The 20,498-nt window shown below is 58.3% G+C and overlaps 1 protein-coding gene across 4 annotated transcripts in view; it reads right to left on the bottom strand.

The window, feature by feature from the left end:
- Positions 1 to 20,321, bottom strand: part of MGRN1 (mahogunin ring finger 1) — a 36,949-nt gene extending 16,628 nt beyond the window's left edge. For 3 of the 4 annotated variants that reach the window (XM_018040259.1, XM_018040260.1, XM_018040258.1), the window contains exons 1-5: positions 20,076 to 20,292; positions 7,106 to 7,224; positions 5,361 to 5,449; positions 4,580 to 4,726; positions 3,455 to 3,572 (exon numbers count right to left, since the gene is read on the bottom strand). In XM_018040259.1, coding sequence (XP_017895748.1) covers positions 3,455 to 3,572; positions 4,580 to 4,726; positions 5,361 to 5,449; positions 7,106 to 7,224; positions 20,076 to 20,163 — 561 coding nt within the window. In that variant the 5' untranslated portion in view covers positions 20,164 to 20,292. Of the gene's footprint in view, positions 1 to 3,454; positions 3,573 to 4,579; positions 4,727 to 5,360; positions 5,450 to 7,105; positions 7,225 to 20,075 lie in introns of all 4 variants that reach the window. The other variant, XM_018040257.1, reaches the window with a different exon arrangement.

Here is a 20,498-nt window from a genome sequence, read left to right as displayed (position 1 = left end):
GCGGAAAGGGCTCCCCTCGCCATCCCTCCCCTCCAGCTTAAACCTGCCTGCGATCCCCGCTGCCCTCCTGCTGCTGACCACGCTCCACCCAAGTGTCCACCCGGTGCGGCCCTGTATCTGTGCGCCAGTGGGGCGTCACACGGAGCCGGTGGGGCATCACACAGAGCCCGCGTGGCGTCACTCGGAGCCGGCGGGGCGTCACACAGAGCCCGCGGGGCAGAGGCGCTTGGTGAACACATCTGCCTCAGGGTGGTGCCTGGCGGGTCCCCAGCTGCAGGGAAGCGGGGGGAGCCAGTGCTGGGACGGGGCAGATAGCATGGCCAGGTTCGGGTCTGGCTCTGCAGTGGGAGCCTCTGGTCCCAGTCCTGACCCAAAGACTATGAGCTGGGAGGGCACGCGGGCCACGGCTGGAGGATGGCACGTCCCCAAGCACCCTGGGACGCAGGCTGGGACCACACGTCTCCCCTGGTCCCAGGCTTCAGCTGAGAGCATAGTCAGCTCAGCAGGGGCCCGCCCGATCGGATGACATGGGACCCGGCACGCAGCCATCCAGCTTTTCATGATCGATGCCAGTAGGTTCCTGATTTTCTTAAGCCAGACTGAGGGGCTTCTGCCACTTGTGAACAAAGAAGCCCTGACAGAAACCCGGCTCTGACGGCCCCTGCAGCCTCCCTCGTGCTCCCTTGAGCACTCAGTGCCCAGAGCGCAGGGCAGCGCCCAGCGTGGGACATTTGTCCAACAGGGGGCGCTGCAAACCCCGGGGGTGAGGACACTGGCTGGTCCGGGGCTGAGCCAGCGGACTGGGGTGGCGACGACTGGGCACCTCGACCCTGCCACCCCCCAGACACCAGGACCTGGTTGAGGGGACCCAGGGAGCGTGGGCACCCAGAGAGCAAGGACCACCTCCCCTGAAACTCCTGCCCGCCAGAGCCAGGCCTGCGGGGAGAGGACAGAGACATGCGCCCACCCAGAGGGTCTGCGGGAGATGGTTCTTTCCTTAAAATGCTTTCTGTCGAGCCAAATGGCATGTGGAATCTTAGTCCCCACCCAGGGATGGACCCGCACCCCCCTGCGGTGGAAGCACGGAGTCTTAACCACTGGGCCACCAGGGAAGTCCCCGGGGACGCGGATTTTCAATGCAGGGGCAAGGCTTTCTTAGGGAAAACGGGGGCCAGTTAGGAGCTGGAGAGCAACGAACACCAGAGGGAGCCCCGCTACACTCTGCTGTCACAGAGGAGCCACCAGACAAGGGTCTGCAAGCCCCAGGACAGACGGACACGGGGAAATGTGGGAAGGAGAGCGGGGAGGGGAGGGGGGGACGCAGCTGTGACTGAAACCACCAGAGGCCCACAAGGAGCTGGTGGGGAAACTCTGAAGAAGCCCCACCAGCCACAAGGAGACCTGTAGGTACCGACGTGGAAAGACCACATCGTGGTCCAGGAATAAAAGAAAACAACACACACGTGTGGCAGGCAGCCATGTGGGAAATCTCTATACCTTCCTCTTAATTTTGTTGTAAAATCACTCTAAAAAAGCCTTTAAATAGCAAACTAAAACAAAGATAAATGAAAACACACACATAAAGACTTGCATGCGAACATTCACGACACCATCGTTCATGGCAGCCAAAAGGAGGAAGCCACCCCCATATCCATCACCAGCTAGTGAACGGACAAACAAAACGAGGTCGCCTCCATCCAGCGGGATGCTATGCGGTCACACAAAGGGATGAAGAACCGACATATGCTACAATGTGGATACAACATGGACAAGCCTTGAAGACGTGACGCTGAGTGACAGAAGCCAGACACCAAAGGTCACGTTCATGAGGAATGTCCAGGAGAGACAAATCCAAAGAGACAGGAAGTGGACGAGTGGATGCCGGGGGCTGGAGGAGCGAGGCGGGACTGCTAACGGGCAGAGGGTTTCTCTTGGGGGCGATGACCATGTTCTGGAGCCAGTAAGGCAGTGACGACGGCCACACAAGTCTGAAAACAGTAAACCCCATCCAACAAGCTTCCCAGGCGGCGCTGGTGGTAAAGAGCCCGCCTGCCAGTGCAGGAGACGTAAGGAGATGCGGGTCCATCCCTGGGTTGGGGAGATGCCCTGGAGGAGGGCAGGGCAACCCACTCCAGTGTTCTTGTCTGGAGAATCCCATGGACAGAGGAGCCTGGAGGGCTACACTCCGTGGGGTTGCAAAGAGTCAGACACGACTGAAGCGACTTAGCGCACGTGAATATTGTTATAATCTTTAAATAAGCAACCCTGGGGAAATGGCTTAAAACAGGGAGGATGGCCAGGTCTCGGACACCACAGGCCCACGGCAGCGTCTGGAGGCTCCGTCAGTGTCTCTACTGCAGCAAGGGACGCTCCTGATGCTGGGCGAGCGGGGGCCAGGAACGGTGTCCCCACCAGAACCCAAGTGTCAACAGCGCCGAGGCTGAGAAACCCCGGCACAAAGGAGAAGCCCGGGTTTGGTGCCAGAGTATCTATCCCGTCCCTAACGCCTGCTGACAATGTCCCTCAGCAGGCAAGGACGTCACACCAGGACGTGACGGCATGGCTCTGTTCCCCATACAGCCTAACTTCTGGAACCTTCTATTTATGGCAGAGCTGAGCCGTTTCCCAGCTACAGTGATGACTGATGAAATTTCCACTTAAAAACAACACACGTAACAGAAGGGGGCACGGGCATGACTGCGAGCGGGCGCAGGGCTTCCCTCCAGGTGATGAGAAGGTCCCAGAACTGCCCGACGGTCACGCCCTGTGAGCCGTCTGTCACTGACGTAAGCCTGTGCTGCGTGCATTTTATTACGGTGCAAAGCATGTGCAAGGGGCCCTGCCTGGCGGTCCAGTGGCTACGACTCTGCACTTCCGATGAAGGGGGCACAGGTTCGAACCCTGGTCAGGGAACCAAAATCTCACACACTGCACAGCGCGACCAAAGCAAGCAAACAAACAGAACCACATGTAGGGAAAACTGAGCCGATGCCACAGGCTGCACAGCGCGACCAAAGTAAACAGACAGAACCCACATGTAGGGAAAACTGAGCCGATTCCAGGGACTTGTTAGCTGAGGAGATCAGAAAAGGAGAGATGAGGGCAGGGTCCCAGGATAGCAGCGCTGGACAGGCTGAGTGTCCACGCCCTGGACCCGCCCGGCCACACGCTGACAGGCCAGGGATGTGGTTCCCCGATGCCCCGAGAGAGGAAAAGGGGGCGGCCCCGGGGAGCACTCAAGGCCAGCTTGGCACACAGCCTCTCACAGCCGCAACCATCCAGTCCCAACGCCCGGACCGACCATGCTCCACGGTCCAGGCACCTGGCGGGGGCCAGACCCCGGTCAGCAGCCACAGCTGATGCTTACCGACCACTGAAGAATCTGAGCAACAGGCCACTGCACTGGGCCCCTTCCCAGGGCAGGAATGCGGGGCCCAGCCAGGAGGCTCCTTACCTCGTCGTCCTTCCACTCCGAGAAGTCGATCTTGAAGGAGGGCAGCGAGAACTGCTGGCTCACACCGCGCTTATAGTGGACGGTCTCGGACTGCAAGGCTGGGCTCTTGGGGCTGTACCTGAAGGGGCCACATGAGAAAGGACGGTGAGACACGCTGCCGGGCCCCGAGTCCACGCCTGCCAGCACCCGCTGCCTTCGCAGGCTGGGCTGCACCTCTGCAGGCAGCTTTCATGGTTTGTGCACTTTTCTGAATGAACGGGGGACAAAAAATGCAGTGACCCCCTCCCCCTGCCTCATGCTTGCTCCCGGCCTCCTGCTTCTCTGCCCCGTCTGCAACCGGGGAAGTCAAGGCATAATCACTCCTGTAGGTGCAGGAACTGTTTTTTAACACTCAGGCTGCACTCCACCTGCACCCTGCTCACGTGCCCGAAACTGTCCCACAGACATCACGGACCCAGATGCCGTGTTCTCAGGACCCTGCGTGGGCTCCACCACAGTTCTACTCTGACGGATGGGATCAGACCCCCGCTGGGCAGTCACCAGCATCTTACTATTCCAATATCTTGACGATGTGTGCGAGAACATCTCCCAGATAAACTCCCAGGAAAGAACAGCAGGGTCAGGCAGCACACACTCTTCCCATCCTAATAAAACCCTGGCTTCCCCTTCTGCAGGGGTCCCAAACACGACCCTCACCTGCCTCCCTCCGCCCCACCCACACCCGCGGTCCCTGGGCCCTCGCTCCATCTCCAGGACAAAGGACACTCTCAAGGATCTTGGCACGTCTGCTCTGACACTGGCCCTGGGGTGGGGGCGGGGGTGGAGAGGCTGCTGTTATGTGATCAGGGACTCAAAAGGCTGGGCTCTCAGCGCTGACCACTCCGCCCCCGACCACATCTGGCCTCCGAGGGGACTCCTCCAGCAGGACGGGGGTGGGTATGTGTCCGCTGGCCCCGCTTGGGGCCCGGCCCTGCAGCATGGAGGCAGCGCTGTGGTCCTGCCTAAGTTGCAGACTTCGGACTCTCAGGGCCAGCGGGACCCTTATTTCAATAAAACCTCCGACAGCTCAAGCACGGGACACAAACAGAGCAGAGCGCCTGGGCCCAGAGCCGTGGGGGGACTCACGCGGCAGTCCCGTTCAGGAACTCCTCCACCGCCTGGCAGTACACGGTGATGGCCACCCGGGCGTCGGCGTCGAAGGTGAACTCCAGGCTGTAGAGGACGCGGGGCTTCTCGCCGTCCTCAGTGGGGCTGTCGGTGCCATCCTTGTACCTGCGGGGGACGCGGAGGGACGGGGCAGGTGAGCGGCCACGCCTCCAGGGCATCCCCACCCTGCAGGGGACAGGACTCCCCGGCCCCGGAGGCAGGGGCCTGGCTGCGCCCCACCTTTTGGGAAACGTGGAGGCCATGCTGGGTTTGGAGGACGAGGCCCAACGTCACAGGGTCCCCCTTCCCTCGCCTCCTGCCCCAAAAAGGGAGGCTGATGAGTCCTTGTGGTTTGGGGACAGCCCAGGTGCCTCTGGTCTCCCAGGTTGGAGGTGGTTTCTCAGCCCCCCGAGATCTGGGCTGCATCACCCAGGGTGGTGGGGGCATCCTGGGAGCTGTGGGGTGCTCAGCAGCAACCCCGATTCCTGCCTGCCAGGGGGCCAGCAGGACTGCCCCCCGCCAGCCCCAGTTGTGACAACCAAGACTGTGCCCAGACCTGGCCCACAGCCCCAGGGCACAGCGGCTGGCTGAGACCCTGGGTTACAGGCTGCAGCGCCACAGGCTGAACCTGGGGGCCCCGCCCCACTGTCAGCCGGGGCAGCTCTGGATTCCAGGCCTGTTTCTGCAAGTGGGCGGGCGGGCCAGGAACCACTATCTCCCAGGCATAGGGTGCCCCAGGGGTGGGGCGGGGGGGACCCACCTCACGAGCCGGAGGGAGTCTTTGCGGATGTTCACCAGGCTCCTCAGCGTCTTCACGGGCTCGTGGGGTGCGGGCGTGACGTAAGGGAACTAGGAGGGAAAGAGAATTGCAGGGGAATCCAGGGCTCAGCAGAGGACAGAAAACAGGGCTTCACTGAGGCGATGGCCACAGCCCCGCCTGGTCACCCCCGGGCCCTCACGCCGACCACAGGACAGCACCACCCTCATCCGCATCCAAGGAATCCACAGGGGACGCAGCCAGCATGGGGCACAGCTGGGACCAGAACAGCCCTGCGGTGTGTGGGTCCCCAGTTCTGGGAAGGACCCTCCGCTGAGTCCCCAGGGCAGAGGTTAGGGCTGGGGCCAGGACAATGGTCAGTACAGATTCTGGCGGGGACACGTGCTCACACACTCACACACACACACACATGCTCTAAGGCTGGCAGTCTCTGGAAGGCATGCTCACACACACACACACATGCTCTAAGGCTGGCAGTCTCTGGAAGGCATGCTCACACACACACACACACACACACACACGCTCTAAGGCTGGCAGTCTCTGGAAGGCATGCTCACACACACACACACACGCTCTAAGGCTGGCAGTCTCTGGAAGGCATGCTCACACACACACACACATGCTCTAAGGCTGGCAGTCTCTGGAAGGCATGCTCACACACACACACACACACGCTCTAAGGCTGGCAGTCTCTGGAAGGCGTGGGAGTGAGGTCAGTCTTGGAGACAGCACACTGAGTCTTGGGAAATGCTGTCACTGGGAGGCCAGGTACGGGCACCCAGCATTTTTGCATTAGCGCAGGTGACGCTACGGTGGTCTCGAGATGAAAGTCACACGGGAACGGGTCTGCAGGGGGCCTGCAGGGGGCCTGCGAGCCAGGCCCTGGGTCTGAGCTGAGGCTGCAGACACACACAGGCAGGTCCCGCCTGCTGTCATGGACGCGGTGGGGGCTGTGTGGTGGGGGGTGGGCAGCTCAGCAGCACGTGGAGGCCCGCCGGCTCTGCAAGCGGGGGGCCGGCACTCTGGGTCCTGGGCCCTCAACCCCCATCAGTTAAAAGAATCAAGACTCTGTGTCAACCAAAGGCGGCTCCACGGCTAAAACAGCCCACAACTCAGCAGCCTTAGGGGCCGAGTCACGGCTCCTGAGAGAGGGCCCCTGCCTGACCCCTCCCTGGTACTGGGGACCGTCATCTCAGGACGCAAGCCCCAGGGCAGGTCCCTGCTCAGCAACCCTCTACGGCCCTCCTCTCGCTTTCTACTCTCCATCCACTGAGCGCTCCCTGCTTCATCGTCTGCACCTCTTCTGCTAAACGGGGCAGGGTCTGTCCCCTGCCCCCAGCCCCTGGGAGAGTCCTGGGCACACGGCAGGTGCCCAGGGGTGGAGAAGGAAGGGACAACAGCATGAGAAGTCACTTCTCCGGGGACTCGTGGGGGACTTGCAGAAATAGCGCTGGCCATCTTTCTGCGTTTCTGCTCGGGTCTTGTTTCTCGCCCACTGCTCTACAGAACACGGACCTTCTTTTTCCTCTTTAAAGACAGTCACCGGTGGGGCCTGGGATGAGTCTCAGATGAGGCTCTCTGAGTCTCAGCCGTGTGGCCTCCGGGGGGCCCGGGCCTCACGCACACGTCTCGACGGCACCTCTGTCCCGTGAAGGGGAGACCTGGTACCCAGTGGCAGCTGGTGGCCTCGCCACGCCGCCCACGTGCCCAGCCCCCCTGAGACCCACCTGGACCGGACGATTGCCCAGGAAGTTCAGGTCCATGTTCTCTCCAAAGAGGTAACCTTCAGGGTGGGGGGTGTCGAATTTCTCACCTCCCATGAAAAAGTGCGATGCGAAGTAGTTTCCTGGTGAAAAAAGGAGACGTGGCTGTAGACGATGAGGCCCAGCACGGCCCACCAGGAACATCTAGGGGCCCAGAAGCTCCGCCCGAAAGCGGCCGGCTCCACATACATGGCCTCGGCCCCTCCACCGGCCCGGGCGCCCCCACCCCACTCAGGGACTCACCCGGCTCTGACACCACTTCCTTCTGCAGCAGGTTGAGCTCTGTGCCCGGCAAGGACATGTCCCAGCCCCAACCCCTGGCACGTGTGTGCCTGACCTTGTATGGAGATACGTGCAGATTAAGTTCAGAGGAGGTCAGACAGGATGGGGGTCCTAAACCCAGAGACACCAGTCTCTAAGAGAAAGAGGGCAAGGTGGACACAGACACAGAGCGGAGCAGGCCCTGTGAGGACAGAGCAGAGGCTGGAGTGAGGCAGCCACAAGGCAAGGAAGCCCAGAGCCGCCGGAAGCCGGGGGACGAGGAAGGAGCCTTCTGCAGACCCTTCAGAAAAAACCAACCCTGTGGACACTCGATTTAGGATCTCTGGCCTCCGGAGCAGTGAACATAAATTCTGCTGTTTTAAATCACCCAGTCTGAGGCACCTCATTATAGCAGCCACAGGAAACGAATGGGCTTCCCTGGTGGCTTAGACGGTGAAGGATCTGCCTGCAGTGCAGGAGACCAGGGTTCGATCCCTGGGTCAGGAAGAGCCCCTGGAGAAGGAAACGGCAACCCACTCCAGTATTTTTGCCTAGAGAATCTGGTGGACAGAGGAGCCTGGTGGGCTGCAGTCCATGGGGTCACAAGGAGTCGGACACCACTGAGTGACTCACATACACACACACCCAGGAAACAACACCTTCTCTGACCCCCAGACTAAGTCAGCACCTCCCTCCACCTCAAATCCGAACCCCAAGGACCTTTTTTACCTCGGCACTGACCACAGTTTAAACTGTATGGATCTGAGTTATCTCGTTTCTACCCAACTCCCTGCAGGAGACCTGAGGCTATATATCCCCAGAATGCATGCACGCGTGCTAAGCCGCTTCAGTCGTGTCCAACTCTGTGTGACCCCACTGACTGCAGCCCACCAGGCTCCTCAGTCCCTGGGATTCTCCAGGCAAGAATACTGGAGTGGGTTGCCATGAATATCTAAGCACTAAACCCACATTTCTTATAAAAATAGATGGACGGAGCCTCGGACATGGGTCAGCTTCAAAGGACTGAGCTCACAGCCTCACTGGGGGAAAGGCTGAGAGGACCACCTCCTCCAAGCTCTCCAATCTGATTCCTGCCCACTGTCCCCCTTTTCTCTCTGGCACAGAAAGAGGCAGGGTGACCACAGGGCCCTGCGGAGTGTGAGCCAGAGGGAATTCTGGGCCCTCGAGCTCTGCTGGGTGCCCTGCATGGATCCCAGTGTCCCCCCTAAGAAACGCAGCCTTGGTTACGGGGGACACAGCCAAGGTTGCCTAGGCCGGAAGGCTCAGAACCAGGAGTCCAGCCTGGTGGCTCTAGCTGGACGTATGAGGCCAGGGTGTACTCCCAGCCCATGTGTGGAGCAGGAACCGGAGTAAACCGCGGTAAGGGAAAAGGCATACGGTGGTGACAAGTTAAATAAACGTAACACCCCGGATTTCATGGAGCGTCATACGTGTGTGCTCTCTCGTCATGCCCAGCTCTTTGTGACCCCGTGAACTCCAGCCCACCAGGCTCCTCTGTCCACAGAAGTCTCCAGGCAAGAATACTGGACTGAGTTGCCATTTCCTTCTCCAGGGGATCTTCACAACCCAGGGATAGAGCCCAGGTCTCCTGCACCCTACCAACAACGTAAGAAGCTTCCCTCTTCTCCACACCGTCTCCAGCCTCTGCTGTTACATCAACTGTAGGTGAAAATCACTCAGTCGTGTCCGACTCTGTGACCCCAAGGACTGTATAGTTCACGGAATTCAACTATATCAACTACAGAATATCAACTACAGTTTTTAAAATTATGGCTCAAACAAATCCACGCTCTGTCCCCTCTCTGCTGCACGGCCGAGGGACACTTGGCCTCAGACGGCTCGCCCCACCTCTGCCCGAGGGACTCAGACTCTGCCCTACTTACAGGTGTCCCAGTGACCAGGATGACAAACAGATAAACGGCCTGGGAGGCTCCCGGCACCCCTGCACTCGGCCGTTTTCCTTTACACATGTCAGCCATGGAAGGGCAGGTCAGGTGTAAAGCCTACCCATGTTCATCGTCTCCCAGGATGAGGAAAATCATGGCTGTTTCCATGACGACCCGTGGAGGCGGGCAGCGGACTTCTGGGGTTCCTTTCTGTGTTGTGTGTTCACTTTCACATGTCTGGCTGTACACGTGTGTGACCATCATTTACAAACGAAAATTAGAAACTTAGAAACTTAGTTTCTTAAATGAACTAACCCTGCTAAGGAGCTAGGTGCCAGGACATGCAAAGATCTCCTTGGGATCAGAGTCAAAAGGCAAAGTGCTGGTCAGTGTGGCGAGCGAGCCGGACTCAAGTGGAATGAAAGGGGTGGGCAGGATCCACACCAAACAGTCAGGCATCTTCGAGGAGGTGCAGAGAGTGGGAACGTAAACCACCCCCCTCCATGTTCTCCCCAAAACATCGGCTGTGTACCCACAGTGCTACCAAAACCCAAGCTGATCAGGAGACCACAGTCTGAGACCCCACTGCAGAGTGAACGCTTGTGTCCCCCCCGCCCCGGCCCGAATTCACATGTTGAAACCCAAGCCCCAACATGACAGTGTCAGGACGTGGGGCCTTCGGGAGGTGATCGTGTCATGAGGAGCTCTGATGAACAGGGTCAGTGCCCTTGTAAACGAGGCCCCACAGAGGCCCCCACCCCTCCTGCCATGTGGGGACACAGAAGGCAGCCGTCTATGAACCAGGAAGAGGGCCCCCAGACAAGGAATCTGCTGGCGTGCTGCGTTCCGGCAGCCCCAGGGGACGAGGACAGACCCCCCGGGCCAGAGCGTCCAGATGTCTGGACCCATGTGTGCGCGTGCTCAGCCGCTCAGCTAAACTCTGCACAGGTCACTTCATTAATATAAACTCAGGTGTAGTTGCAAAGGGTCTGTTAAGATTAAAAGACACCCATTACACGGTATCACTCTTCCCCAAGGAAATTCCAAGGGTTTGAGAAATTCTGTGCCAGAAACAGGTGAAGACCAAACGTATGTTTATTACAAATCACGACACCCCTGCCAGGTAAACTGTGATATGGACTGAGACACCCGGGGGCCCTGCTAAGAAACGCAGCTGCCCTGGAACCTGGGAGGCCAGGTGTGGGCTTCCCTCAGCCGCCCAGGTGTCTGGATGGAGGGGAGCAGGAAAGGCGAGAAGGCCGGGAATGGTCTGTCCATTCCCCTGGCTGAAAATCCTTTTTGCTTTACCACCGCACAGTTCCTGGCTTGCTGACACCCGCTGCCGTCACACCCCAGCTGGGCCGGCACTCCAGGGGTCAGGAGGGCACTGTCCACAGAGGGGGCTGACCACGGAAAGCCTCTCCAGGGCCATGAGATCACCCACCAGGTGGGAGACAGCCCCTCGGACTACAAGCCTGTGCCTCAAAACTCAGAGGAGCCAAACCCCGGGGCCCACCCGCCACGATCGGCCTGCTCAGGGATTCCCCAGGGTCACAGTCACATGTGTGCACGGAACAGCTCCTCCGCTCCCCACACTCGGGCTGGGGAACTCGGTGCAGCCAAACCTCCTGGGGCTTCGGCATCCCCAGTAACACAAGGCCTCGGTCAACAACACTGGCTTCGGGTGGAGGGCCGCTGGGAACGCCCTGAGGACAGGAGTGGTCAATCGTGCAAAGGAGCTTCGCATGGGTGAGGAGACACCTGATAAACACCGGTGCTTCCTGGCCTCCCTGCCACGTGGAAGCCGTACCGGAGTGGACAGGGTAAGTGAAAAGCTCGCACCCGCCCTCCATGGAGGGAAGAACAGTGAGTTGAGAAGGGTTCTGACCGAGCAAAGCCTCTGCTTTGCTGAATCCCCACCTCTTTCGAGGGGAGAGGTCACACACACACACACTTCTTTTGTGGACACAGCCTCCACACACGGAGCTGGGCCCCGGAGGCCACCAGCACACTCAAGTCCCAGCCGCTGACACAGCTGGGGGGCTGCAGTGGTCACCTGACTGTGCCGGGCCGTTCCCAGATTCTGCCCCCAGCCCCGGGAGCTGGCCCAGGACCGCAGGACTTGGTCCCTGAGGGCCCCGGGGGTGAAGCCGGCTCTGCGCCTGTCACGGCAGCGCGACACTGAGGCCGGGCAGCCGGGGCTCCGGGGTCTCCTCCTGGCTTCCCGGGCCGGGTTCCCCATCCTGGGTTCCGGAGACCGCCTCCACCGGGCTGTCAGCACACGTCCCACTGGGAGAGCTGGTGTGAACGCCAGTCTCCAAAGAACTCAGAACGAAGCAAACAGCACTTAGGAAAATGCTCCTGCCACTGAGTGAGAAAAGAGAGGAAATCCAGTATTTTTTCTTAATATGCAAAAGATGCCACAAAAAGAGGAAGAGAAATGAACGGCAATTTATATACAAAAACATACCCAGTCTAAGTAAAAATAGATAAACTAAAACTACCACAAGATATCCATGGCTAATAGTACAAAGAAGAGCGACGTAACAGAATAGAACACACACACACACACACACGCACAGGTGAGAATGCAGAACCCCTGCAGCTCTGGTGGGGGTGTGAACAGGCTCCCACCACACTACAATAGCTTTGGACTCTGCACACACACACCCGAGAGGGCCAGACCCACGGCCAGGAATGAAAACAGCCCCAGAGGGACGGGCGTTCAGGGTTGTCAGGACAGACACAGAAAGCAGCGTGGCGGCTGCCAGGGGCTGGGGGAGGTGGCAACGGGATGGAGCTTCAGCTCCGCAGGAGGGTGATGGTGGGGCTGGCCACATGGCCGTGGACACGTACTGAATGCCTCTAAATTACACACTTACAATGGGCAGGATGGTAACTGTCATGGGGAATTCACCACAATTATTTTAAAAAGGTGAAAAAGCCAAAGACACCCAAGGAAATCAGACTGGTGGGCACAAAAGCCAGTCACAAGAGTGTCCTCAGCGGCATCACTCGTGAGCCTGAACTGGAGCCCCGACGGCGCCCTCCACGCGAGCTCACAGCTGAACACAGAGCAGCACCCACGGGCACCAGGGCGTCACGTGGCAGAGACAGGAAACGCTGCCGCCCGCTCACAGCCTCCGCCTTCGCGTCGCCCGACGTGCAGCCAAGAGCGTCCGCTTCCATTTATACCAAGTTCAGGAGCAGGCACGACTCACCTCCGTGGGAGGCCGGCTCGGGCTCTCACCTCCGCTGGAGCCCGAGCGGGCCTCCCACGGAGGAGGGGGCAGAGACTGGGGAGGGGCACCGGGGGCTTCAGGGGCTGCGGCTGCTCGAGTCCACCAGCCCGCTCGCCAGGTGATGCCCCAGCATATGGAAGCCCCTGCCCTGCGCGTCTCCCCAGTATGTGACACTGTGAACGCGGACATACGTGTGTACACACTGCGTGTTTCTGCAGCACTGCACACAGTTCCTCCTAAAGCACCGAGGGCATCCGGTCACTCAGGGCCATTGCGGGATTGCAGGGACAGGACCCCCAGGTAACAAAAAGTAGAGGCTATCTGAACAGTGGACTCCAGGGCTGACTGGGGGAGCCAGCACCCTCTCCGGAGGCCAACATCTCGGCCACTGGGCACCCAGGACCAAGCCAACACCGCCTGGGATGAAAGGATGAGAAACCACCATTCCCCAGCCATGCCCCCGCTCCCAGCTCAGGGACAGTAGGCCAGTGATCTTTAAACAGCGAGGGACCCCCACTCCGCTCCACATCATCGACTCCTCTGCAGACGGGCAGGGTGCAGGCCGGGCTCCCCCAGCTCCCAGGAGCCAAGCAGACGCCAGGACAGTTGGCAGAACTGAGCGATTCCACTGCTATTCACTGAGCCCGCACCCAGCGCTGCGGGGAAGGCATGCAAGGCCCCACTGCCCTTCGTTTCACAAAATAACACGGAAACATGAGGCCCGACGCCTGTACCAGACCACACGGAAACACACAGGAACGGCCCATAGACAGGGTCCCATGCTGGCATCTGGCCACGGGCCCCCAGCTGGGGGGTGAGGCAGGCAGCGGTGGTCACCGCCTGGCAGGTCATCCAGGAAGTGCAGGACTTTCCCAGGAAGCTGCCAGGCATGGGAACACTCGGGCTGAGGCCGGGTCCTGCCCGCCAGCTCCCGTGGACTCACAGAGTCTGGACTGAGGGGCCCGGGCACCAGAGGTTAACTTAACCCTAGAGGCGTGGAAGTGGGGCCTCAGCGCAGGCGACCGGCCCAAGGTCACGGGGCAGCTCAGGGCGCAGGGCCTCTGGACCCCGAATCCAGGGCCCCTCCTGCCACGGCTCCACAGGCAGGAGGCGACTCTCTCTCCCAAGGCTGGGCCAAGCTCCGCCTGTGCCCACCCGGTGCGTGTGGTCAGCACAGCTAGGCCACCCCAAATGTGAGGAAGTGCACACCCGCACCCCTTTGACCCTGGGTAGCCGGGCCCTCCACGCCATGGCCAACCTCCAGGCATGGGATGAAAAGCCCACTGGTCAGCCGGCCTGCCCAGCACAAGCCCAGGCTTCCTCCCCTGGCACCAGCTGAGGGGGCAGCACAGCAGAGCCCAGGAGCCACGTAAAGGATGCGCAGACGCCCAGAACCCCGAGGGCAAGCGCCACGGCGAACCGCAGCCCCAGTGGGCACAGGGCACAAGCATCCACCGCCAAGGCGTCTAAACCCAGCTTCTCCCTCAGGGAGACAGGTCCTCGGATGCCCACCGCCACCTGCAAGGGTTTTTGTTTCCGCTTTTACCTAAAGCAGAAAGGTTCATTGTTGCTGTGTAACAAAAATGTTAACAACTGAAGCTCAGAAGATTCAGCTTCTTTATACAGTTCTTTCAATGACAGAATCCAAACTGAGTTCACATGAGCCAAAGCTCAGAACCGGCTCTGCCATATGAACAGTGCAGGGGGCACGATGCAGGCAACAATGGCACAGAGCTCTGAGCGGGAAGGTGAGACCACTGAGGGCAGGTGCAGCCCCTTCCCCACCCTCGCCCCTCCACCACCAACCTTGGGGCTCCAAACGTAAGCTCACTGCCCCCAGGACACTGATGGGGCCCAGGGATACAGAGAGCACTCCCTTGTGTGGAACACCTGCCTCGGTTCTTCCCTTTAGGCACCAACTGACCAGAGTCAGCAAGGCCCCATCCAGAAAGGGCAAACCCGACGCAGGTGGCAGTGGTCACGAGCAGACACCTGTAGATGCACCAACACAGAGGCACACACCCAAGGCCTCCAAGCATGCACTGCGGGGCCCTCATCGCGTGGTGGCAGGCCCAGAAGTCCATGGAGCCCCAGCTGCCACCCCAGGGAATAGGATGCAGCCCAGTGACTTCTCTGGTGGTCCAGTGGCTAAGTCTCCGAGCTCCCAATGCCTGGGGCCTGGGTTCAAACCCTGATCGGGGAACTAGACCCCACGTGCCACAACTAAGACCCGGTGCAGTCACACAAATAAACCTTGAAAAAAGAAAAAAGGTGCATCCCAGTCTGAGCAGCCTGCACTCTAGAGAAGGGGGTGTTTTCTACAAGGCTGGCTGCACAAGCATTTATTAAACACCTGCCGTGTGCAAGCCCGGGTGCTGGGAGACAAAGGGCACACTCTGATTTCCAGCTCCTTTGCCAAAGAAAACAAAAGTCTAGTGTCACGAGGACATGGCCAAGTTTCAACGAGATAGTGACAGTGCTACTCACTCAGTCGTGTCCGACTCTTTGTGACCCCATGGGCCGTAGCCCACCAGGCTCCTTTGTCCCTGGAATTCTCCAGGCAAGAATACTGCAGTGGGTAGCCATTCCCTTCTCCAGGGGATCTTCCAGACCCAGGGATCAAACCTGGGTCTCCTGTGTTACAGATTCCTTGCCATCTGAGCCACTAGGGAAGTCCCTCCGATGAGATCAAGGAGGCGAAAATGCTCTGAAAGGACATGCACCTGACACACAAAAGGTTCAGGTCCGGGGCGTATCTCACGGCCACCTGAGGGGCTGGTGGGCCAGGGGGCTGGTGGCCCCTCCTGACACTCGTCCTGGGTGACACATCCCTACCATGACCGCCCTCATACACCAGGGCAGGGCCACAAAGACACACAGCGCTGGAAAGACACGCGAACAACCCAGGAGGAGGAACAGCCAGCCGTGGAGCAGCAGCCCCTGGCCAGGCGCTCCTGTAGGGACCCTGTGCGCCTCAGGGCCCCCGGCAACGGCACCCTTCTCCCTCAGGGCTCCAGCCAGGTGTCCTAAGGCCTGCTCTAGCCCTCGGCTGGGGACCGGCCACCTGTGTGACTGGGGCAAGGGACAGCAGGGCAACAGCGTGCAGAATTTACTGTCAACTGATCTCCGATGAAGGTACAAAGGCAATTTGATGGGAAAAGAGAAGTCTTTTCAACAAATGCTGCTGAAGTAACTGAATATCCATATGCCAGAAATAAAAACACAAGAACCGAGATCTTGACCTCAAACTATACGTTAAAAGAATTAACTCAAACTGGACCACAAACCTTAATGTTTGAGCTAAAACTATAAAATTTTAAGAAAAACAAAACAAAACAGGAGAAAAATCTCCGTGGCCTTGAGCTAGGCAAAGATCTTTAAGGCATAATTCCAAAAGCATTAAACATTAAAACAACTGAGGAAGTCCTTGGCAGTCCAGTGGTTAGACTCCACATTCTCACTGACAAGGGCCCGGATTCAATCCTTCCTTGGGGAACGATCCCACAAGCCACAGGGTGTGGCCAAAATAAAAAAAAGAAACATGATAAACTGGACTTCACCAAAATTTAAAACTTTTGCTCAAAAGACACCATTAAGAAAATGAAAAAGACAACCGCAGACTGCCAGGAAACATTTACAAATCACAGAGCTGATACATGAACTGTATCGTCACATCCAGAACCCATAAAGAACTTTCACCACTGAAGACAGTGCAACTCCTAAAAAGTGAACTAGCCTAGTAGAGCCACGCCCACCCCGTCCCTAACCTGCCCCCCTATCCCGCACACAAAGGATGTACAAAGGCCAATAAGCACACGAAAAGACCTCAACAGCATTAGTCATCAGGAAAATGCAAATCAAAACCACAAGATACCACTTCACACCCACTAGGACGGCTACAATTAAAAAGGTAGACAATAATAAGGGTTGACAAGAATGCTGGGAATTTGGAACCCTCACACACTGCTGATGGGAATAGAGGAAGTAACCATTATGTTATGGAAAACAGTCTGGCAGTTCCTCAAAAGGTTAAACAGATGACCTAACACTTCCACTCCCCGGTGTATACCAAACAGAACTGAACGCACCACACCAATGTCCACGAATGTTGACAGCGGCATTATTCCTGAGAGCCACAAGGTGAGAACACCTCACGTGCACATTAGCGAACAGGCAAACAAAATGCACTGCGGCCACACCGTAAAGAACAACGCGGCTGAGCCTCAGAACGTCATGCTGAGTGGAAGAAGCCAGACACCACAAAAGGCTCATTCCAGCATCCGAAGTGTCCAGGAAGGACTCCTCTAAAGACAGAGCACAGATCAGGGGCGGGCGGGGGCGAGGGTGATGGCGGAGCACGCCTGCGAACGGCACGAAGCAAGGAGACGTTGAGGGGTGATGGGAAGGTCTGAAACTGACTGTGCTGACGGCGTCAGGATCTGTAAGCTTACACAAAGTCACCAGACTACAGGTTTACAAAGAATGAGTTGTACGGCACAGGACTGATACCGCAACAAAGCTGTCACGAGTAAAATAAATAAATACAATGAAAACAAAGGGAATGCGGTTAAATTCAACCTACATACTGTTACAGTGCGCACTGGAAGTTCTGAAGTAAAAGAAAATCGGACAGGAGATTTTTAGAGGTCCTCACCCCACCCGACCCCCCACATACAGGTAACCTTATTGCAATAATCATTTCCCTGATACATACCCATATCAAATCATTACACTATATACTTAAAAGTTATACAATGTTATGTGTCAATTATATCTCAATAAAGTCAGAAAAAAAAAATGGACAGTGTTACAGAGGTGTTAAAAATAAATATTAGCAGGGCTTCTTGGGTGGCTCAGTAGTAAAGAATCCATCTGCCAATGTAGGAAACATAGGTTCAAACCGTGGACTGTAGCCAGCCAGGCTCCTCTGTCCATAGGACTTTCCAGGCAAAAACACTGAAGTGGGTTGCCGTGTCCTCCTCCAGGGGATCTTCCCAACCCAGGGACCGAACCCACATCCCTGGTGTCTCCTGCATTGGCAGGCTGCCTCTTTACAGCTGAGCCCATACGCCACAACTACTGAGCCTGCGCTCTGGAGCCTAGGAACCGCAGCTATGGAAGCCTGAGCATGCTAGAGCCGGCGCTCTGCAAGAAGAGAGCCACGGCAATGAGAAGCCCGAGTCCCCCAACCTGAGAGTATCCCCCACTCGCTGCAACTAGAGAGAAGCCCACGCACCAACAAAGACCCAGCTCAGCCAAAAACAAATTAATAAATAACATTTTTTTTAAAAGTTCTCAAGCAAATTCTAGCTCCCAATGATTCTTTGTCCATAACACAATCAACAAAATTGGCAGAGACCTGAAAAGGTAACAACTTTCTCATGAACTGACTGTACAGTCCAGGGGTCCCTAAAAATCTCAACCCCCCTCTTCCATCCCCAGCCCACTCTTGAGGAAACATACTCAAGTTCTGCTTAGGTCGCTGACTGCCTCCCAGAACAAGGCGGCCCGAGAGAGAAGGAAGCAGAAAGGGCAGCCTTTGGACTGAACAGGCCCAGGAGGGCACTAATCTCGCTGGCAGCAAAACCGAGGTGCACATGGCACTCACCCGGGTGCCAGCCACAGTCGATTAGTTGTGGCTGACTCGGGCGTCCAGGATCGGTAGAGGTGTCTGGACTGATTAACAAGGTCAGCCGCGCAGAATGCAAAAGCAGTGCTCGAAGTGCCTTGCATTTGTGATTTCTTCTCCAAGTACCCAACTGAAGGGACATGAGGTTTGCTCCGGGCCCAGGTGACCACCTTAAACTTATTGCTGGCTCTGCCAAGCCACAGCTAACTGCTATTAAGAGTCTGAATGGATCACCTAATTTCCTCTATAAGCCAACATAGCAGCTAACAACTTGTGAAGACGTCTTAGGTGTACTTAGGTGTACAGTACTAAGCACTGTACAAGGATCAGCCCATTTTACAGATGAGGAAACTGTGACCCAGCAGGCTAGGTGGCTTGTCTAAGACCAGGAAGACTCAGCCAAAGCCGATCAGGAAGAACATCGGAGACAGAAGAGGATGACTTCAAATAACCGACTGCTCCATCAGGTCTGGAACATCAGCCTCCAGGGAATCCCACACCAGCGGGGACTTTCCTGTCCTTGGTCCTGTGCCAGGGACCAAGAAGGCATGGAGACCTCCCATGCCTATCAGGGAACAGGGCTCTCTGGCCCAGCTCTGACTGACCCCAACTGTGCTAGTCCCCACCCTGTTTATTTCTGGTGGTCCCAGACACTTGCCTTCTTTCCCCTTCCACAATGAGAGGAGAGCAGTTCTCCAATTTGAGTGGACAGTCAACTCACTCTGGGAATGGGTTTTAGATGCAGGTTCCTAGGCCCCAGCAGACCCAGGAAATCTGAGGCAGGGCCTAGGGAACGCACCTTAAACAAGCTTCCCCATGGTCCTGGACATACTCAGGGGAAACCTGGCCTGGGGGATGCCCGCAGGCCAACTAAGAGGCCAAGAAACCACCAATTGGATGCAGTGCTGCAGAAGCCTGAATCAAAGGCCCCAGTCTGAAAGTGCCCACAAGGCCCAAATGCCCTGTTCTCCTCCCGGGCAAACGACCAGATGAGGAGATGGAGTCTGAGGAACCCGAGCTAAACCTGCAGGTCAGGCCACTCTCACCATTAGAGGCAAGAGAACAGTGTGTTGGGGGGTGGGGGGCAGTGGGAGGGGGACAGCTGGCCTGGGAGTCGAACTCTTGGTCCAGCTCTGAGACCCTGGTAAAGTCACTTCCTCCCTGGTGGCCCACATCTCTCAGACACAAAAACGGGAAGCTGGAGAACCTGGGAGGTCCTCTCCAACTATCCCTTGGTTCTCCAGCAGGGACTCCCAGCTCCTCTCCCAAGGACAGTAATGCCTCCTTGGGCCCAGGCCCACTCCCCAGCGCCTTCCCACCCACCCACTAAACACACGCGCCAGGCCACGGCAGAGCTAAGCCTCTGTCCAGACGGGACAGAGCGGGTACGGTACAGAACCCTGGCCGGGTCTCCCACCGAGCCACCGAAGAAGGCGAAAACTGGCGATGGAGTGATGTTGAGCCCTTTGACAATGACCACTTTGTAAACGCAAGCAAAGCGCCGGGCACGGGGTTAAGTCCTTGCCAGCTGCGCGACCCAAAATCTCACCCCGGTCCTTGGGGAGGTTTCCTATCGAGTGTCTCCCGGGTGTGCAGCCGTGGGAGAGTGCAGCGCGCAGGGGCGAAATGACTGACCCAAGGTCACCCGGCCGGGCCGCGGCAGTCAGCGCCGGACCGACCCTCGCCCCAGGGTCCCGGTGGAGGGCGCGTGGAGCCCCAGACAGGGAAGCTGCAGGGAGGGCCGCGGGGCCGAGCAGAGTCCCCAGCCCACCCTCCGCCGCGGGGCCCGCGCCGAGGCCCCGCCGCCCGCGCGCTCCAGCCCGCGCGCCTCGCCATCCGCGCCCGGGGCAGGGGCCCGGGGCGGGGCCGAGGCGGCAGTCGGGGCGGCCACTCACCGGACTTTGGGGGGTAGCGATAGGCCGAGTTCGCTTGGATGTCGATGTCCTCCACGCCCGCGATGCGGCGGCTCAGGATGGAGCCCATGGTGGGCGGCGGACCGGGCCGAGGCTGGGGCAGCGGCGGCGGCGGCGGCGGCGTCCTCACGCGGACATGGCCCGGACCAGGCCGCACGGACGCTCGCCCACGGCCGCGGGCTCACGGCCTTCCCGAGCCCCCACCCCCGGCTCGGCCCGGGGCCCGACGCCACGGCAGCCCTTCGCCCCCCCGGGGCGCGAAGCACCTCGGGAAATGGAGTCCCCTGGTAGCAGTGGGGGCCAAGCGGCGGCGTCGAAAGCCCGACTGGGAACTACACTTCCCAGGAAGCTCCGCGCCCGGGCTCTCCGAAGTTGTTGACAAACCCTCCAGGACAAACCAAATGG

This window comes from Capra hircus, chromosome 25 (genome assembly GCF_001704415.2).
Source record: "Capra hircus breed San Clemente chromosome 25, ASM170441v1, whole genome shotgun sequence".
Taxonomy (NCBI): Eukaryota; Metazoa; Chordata; class Mammalia; order Artiodactyla; family Bovidae; genus Capra; species Capra hircus.
The sequence above is the reverse complement of the archived record's forward strand: the minus strand, read 5'-3'. Positions and strand labels throughout refer to the sequence as shown.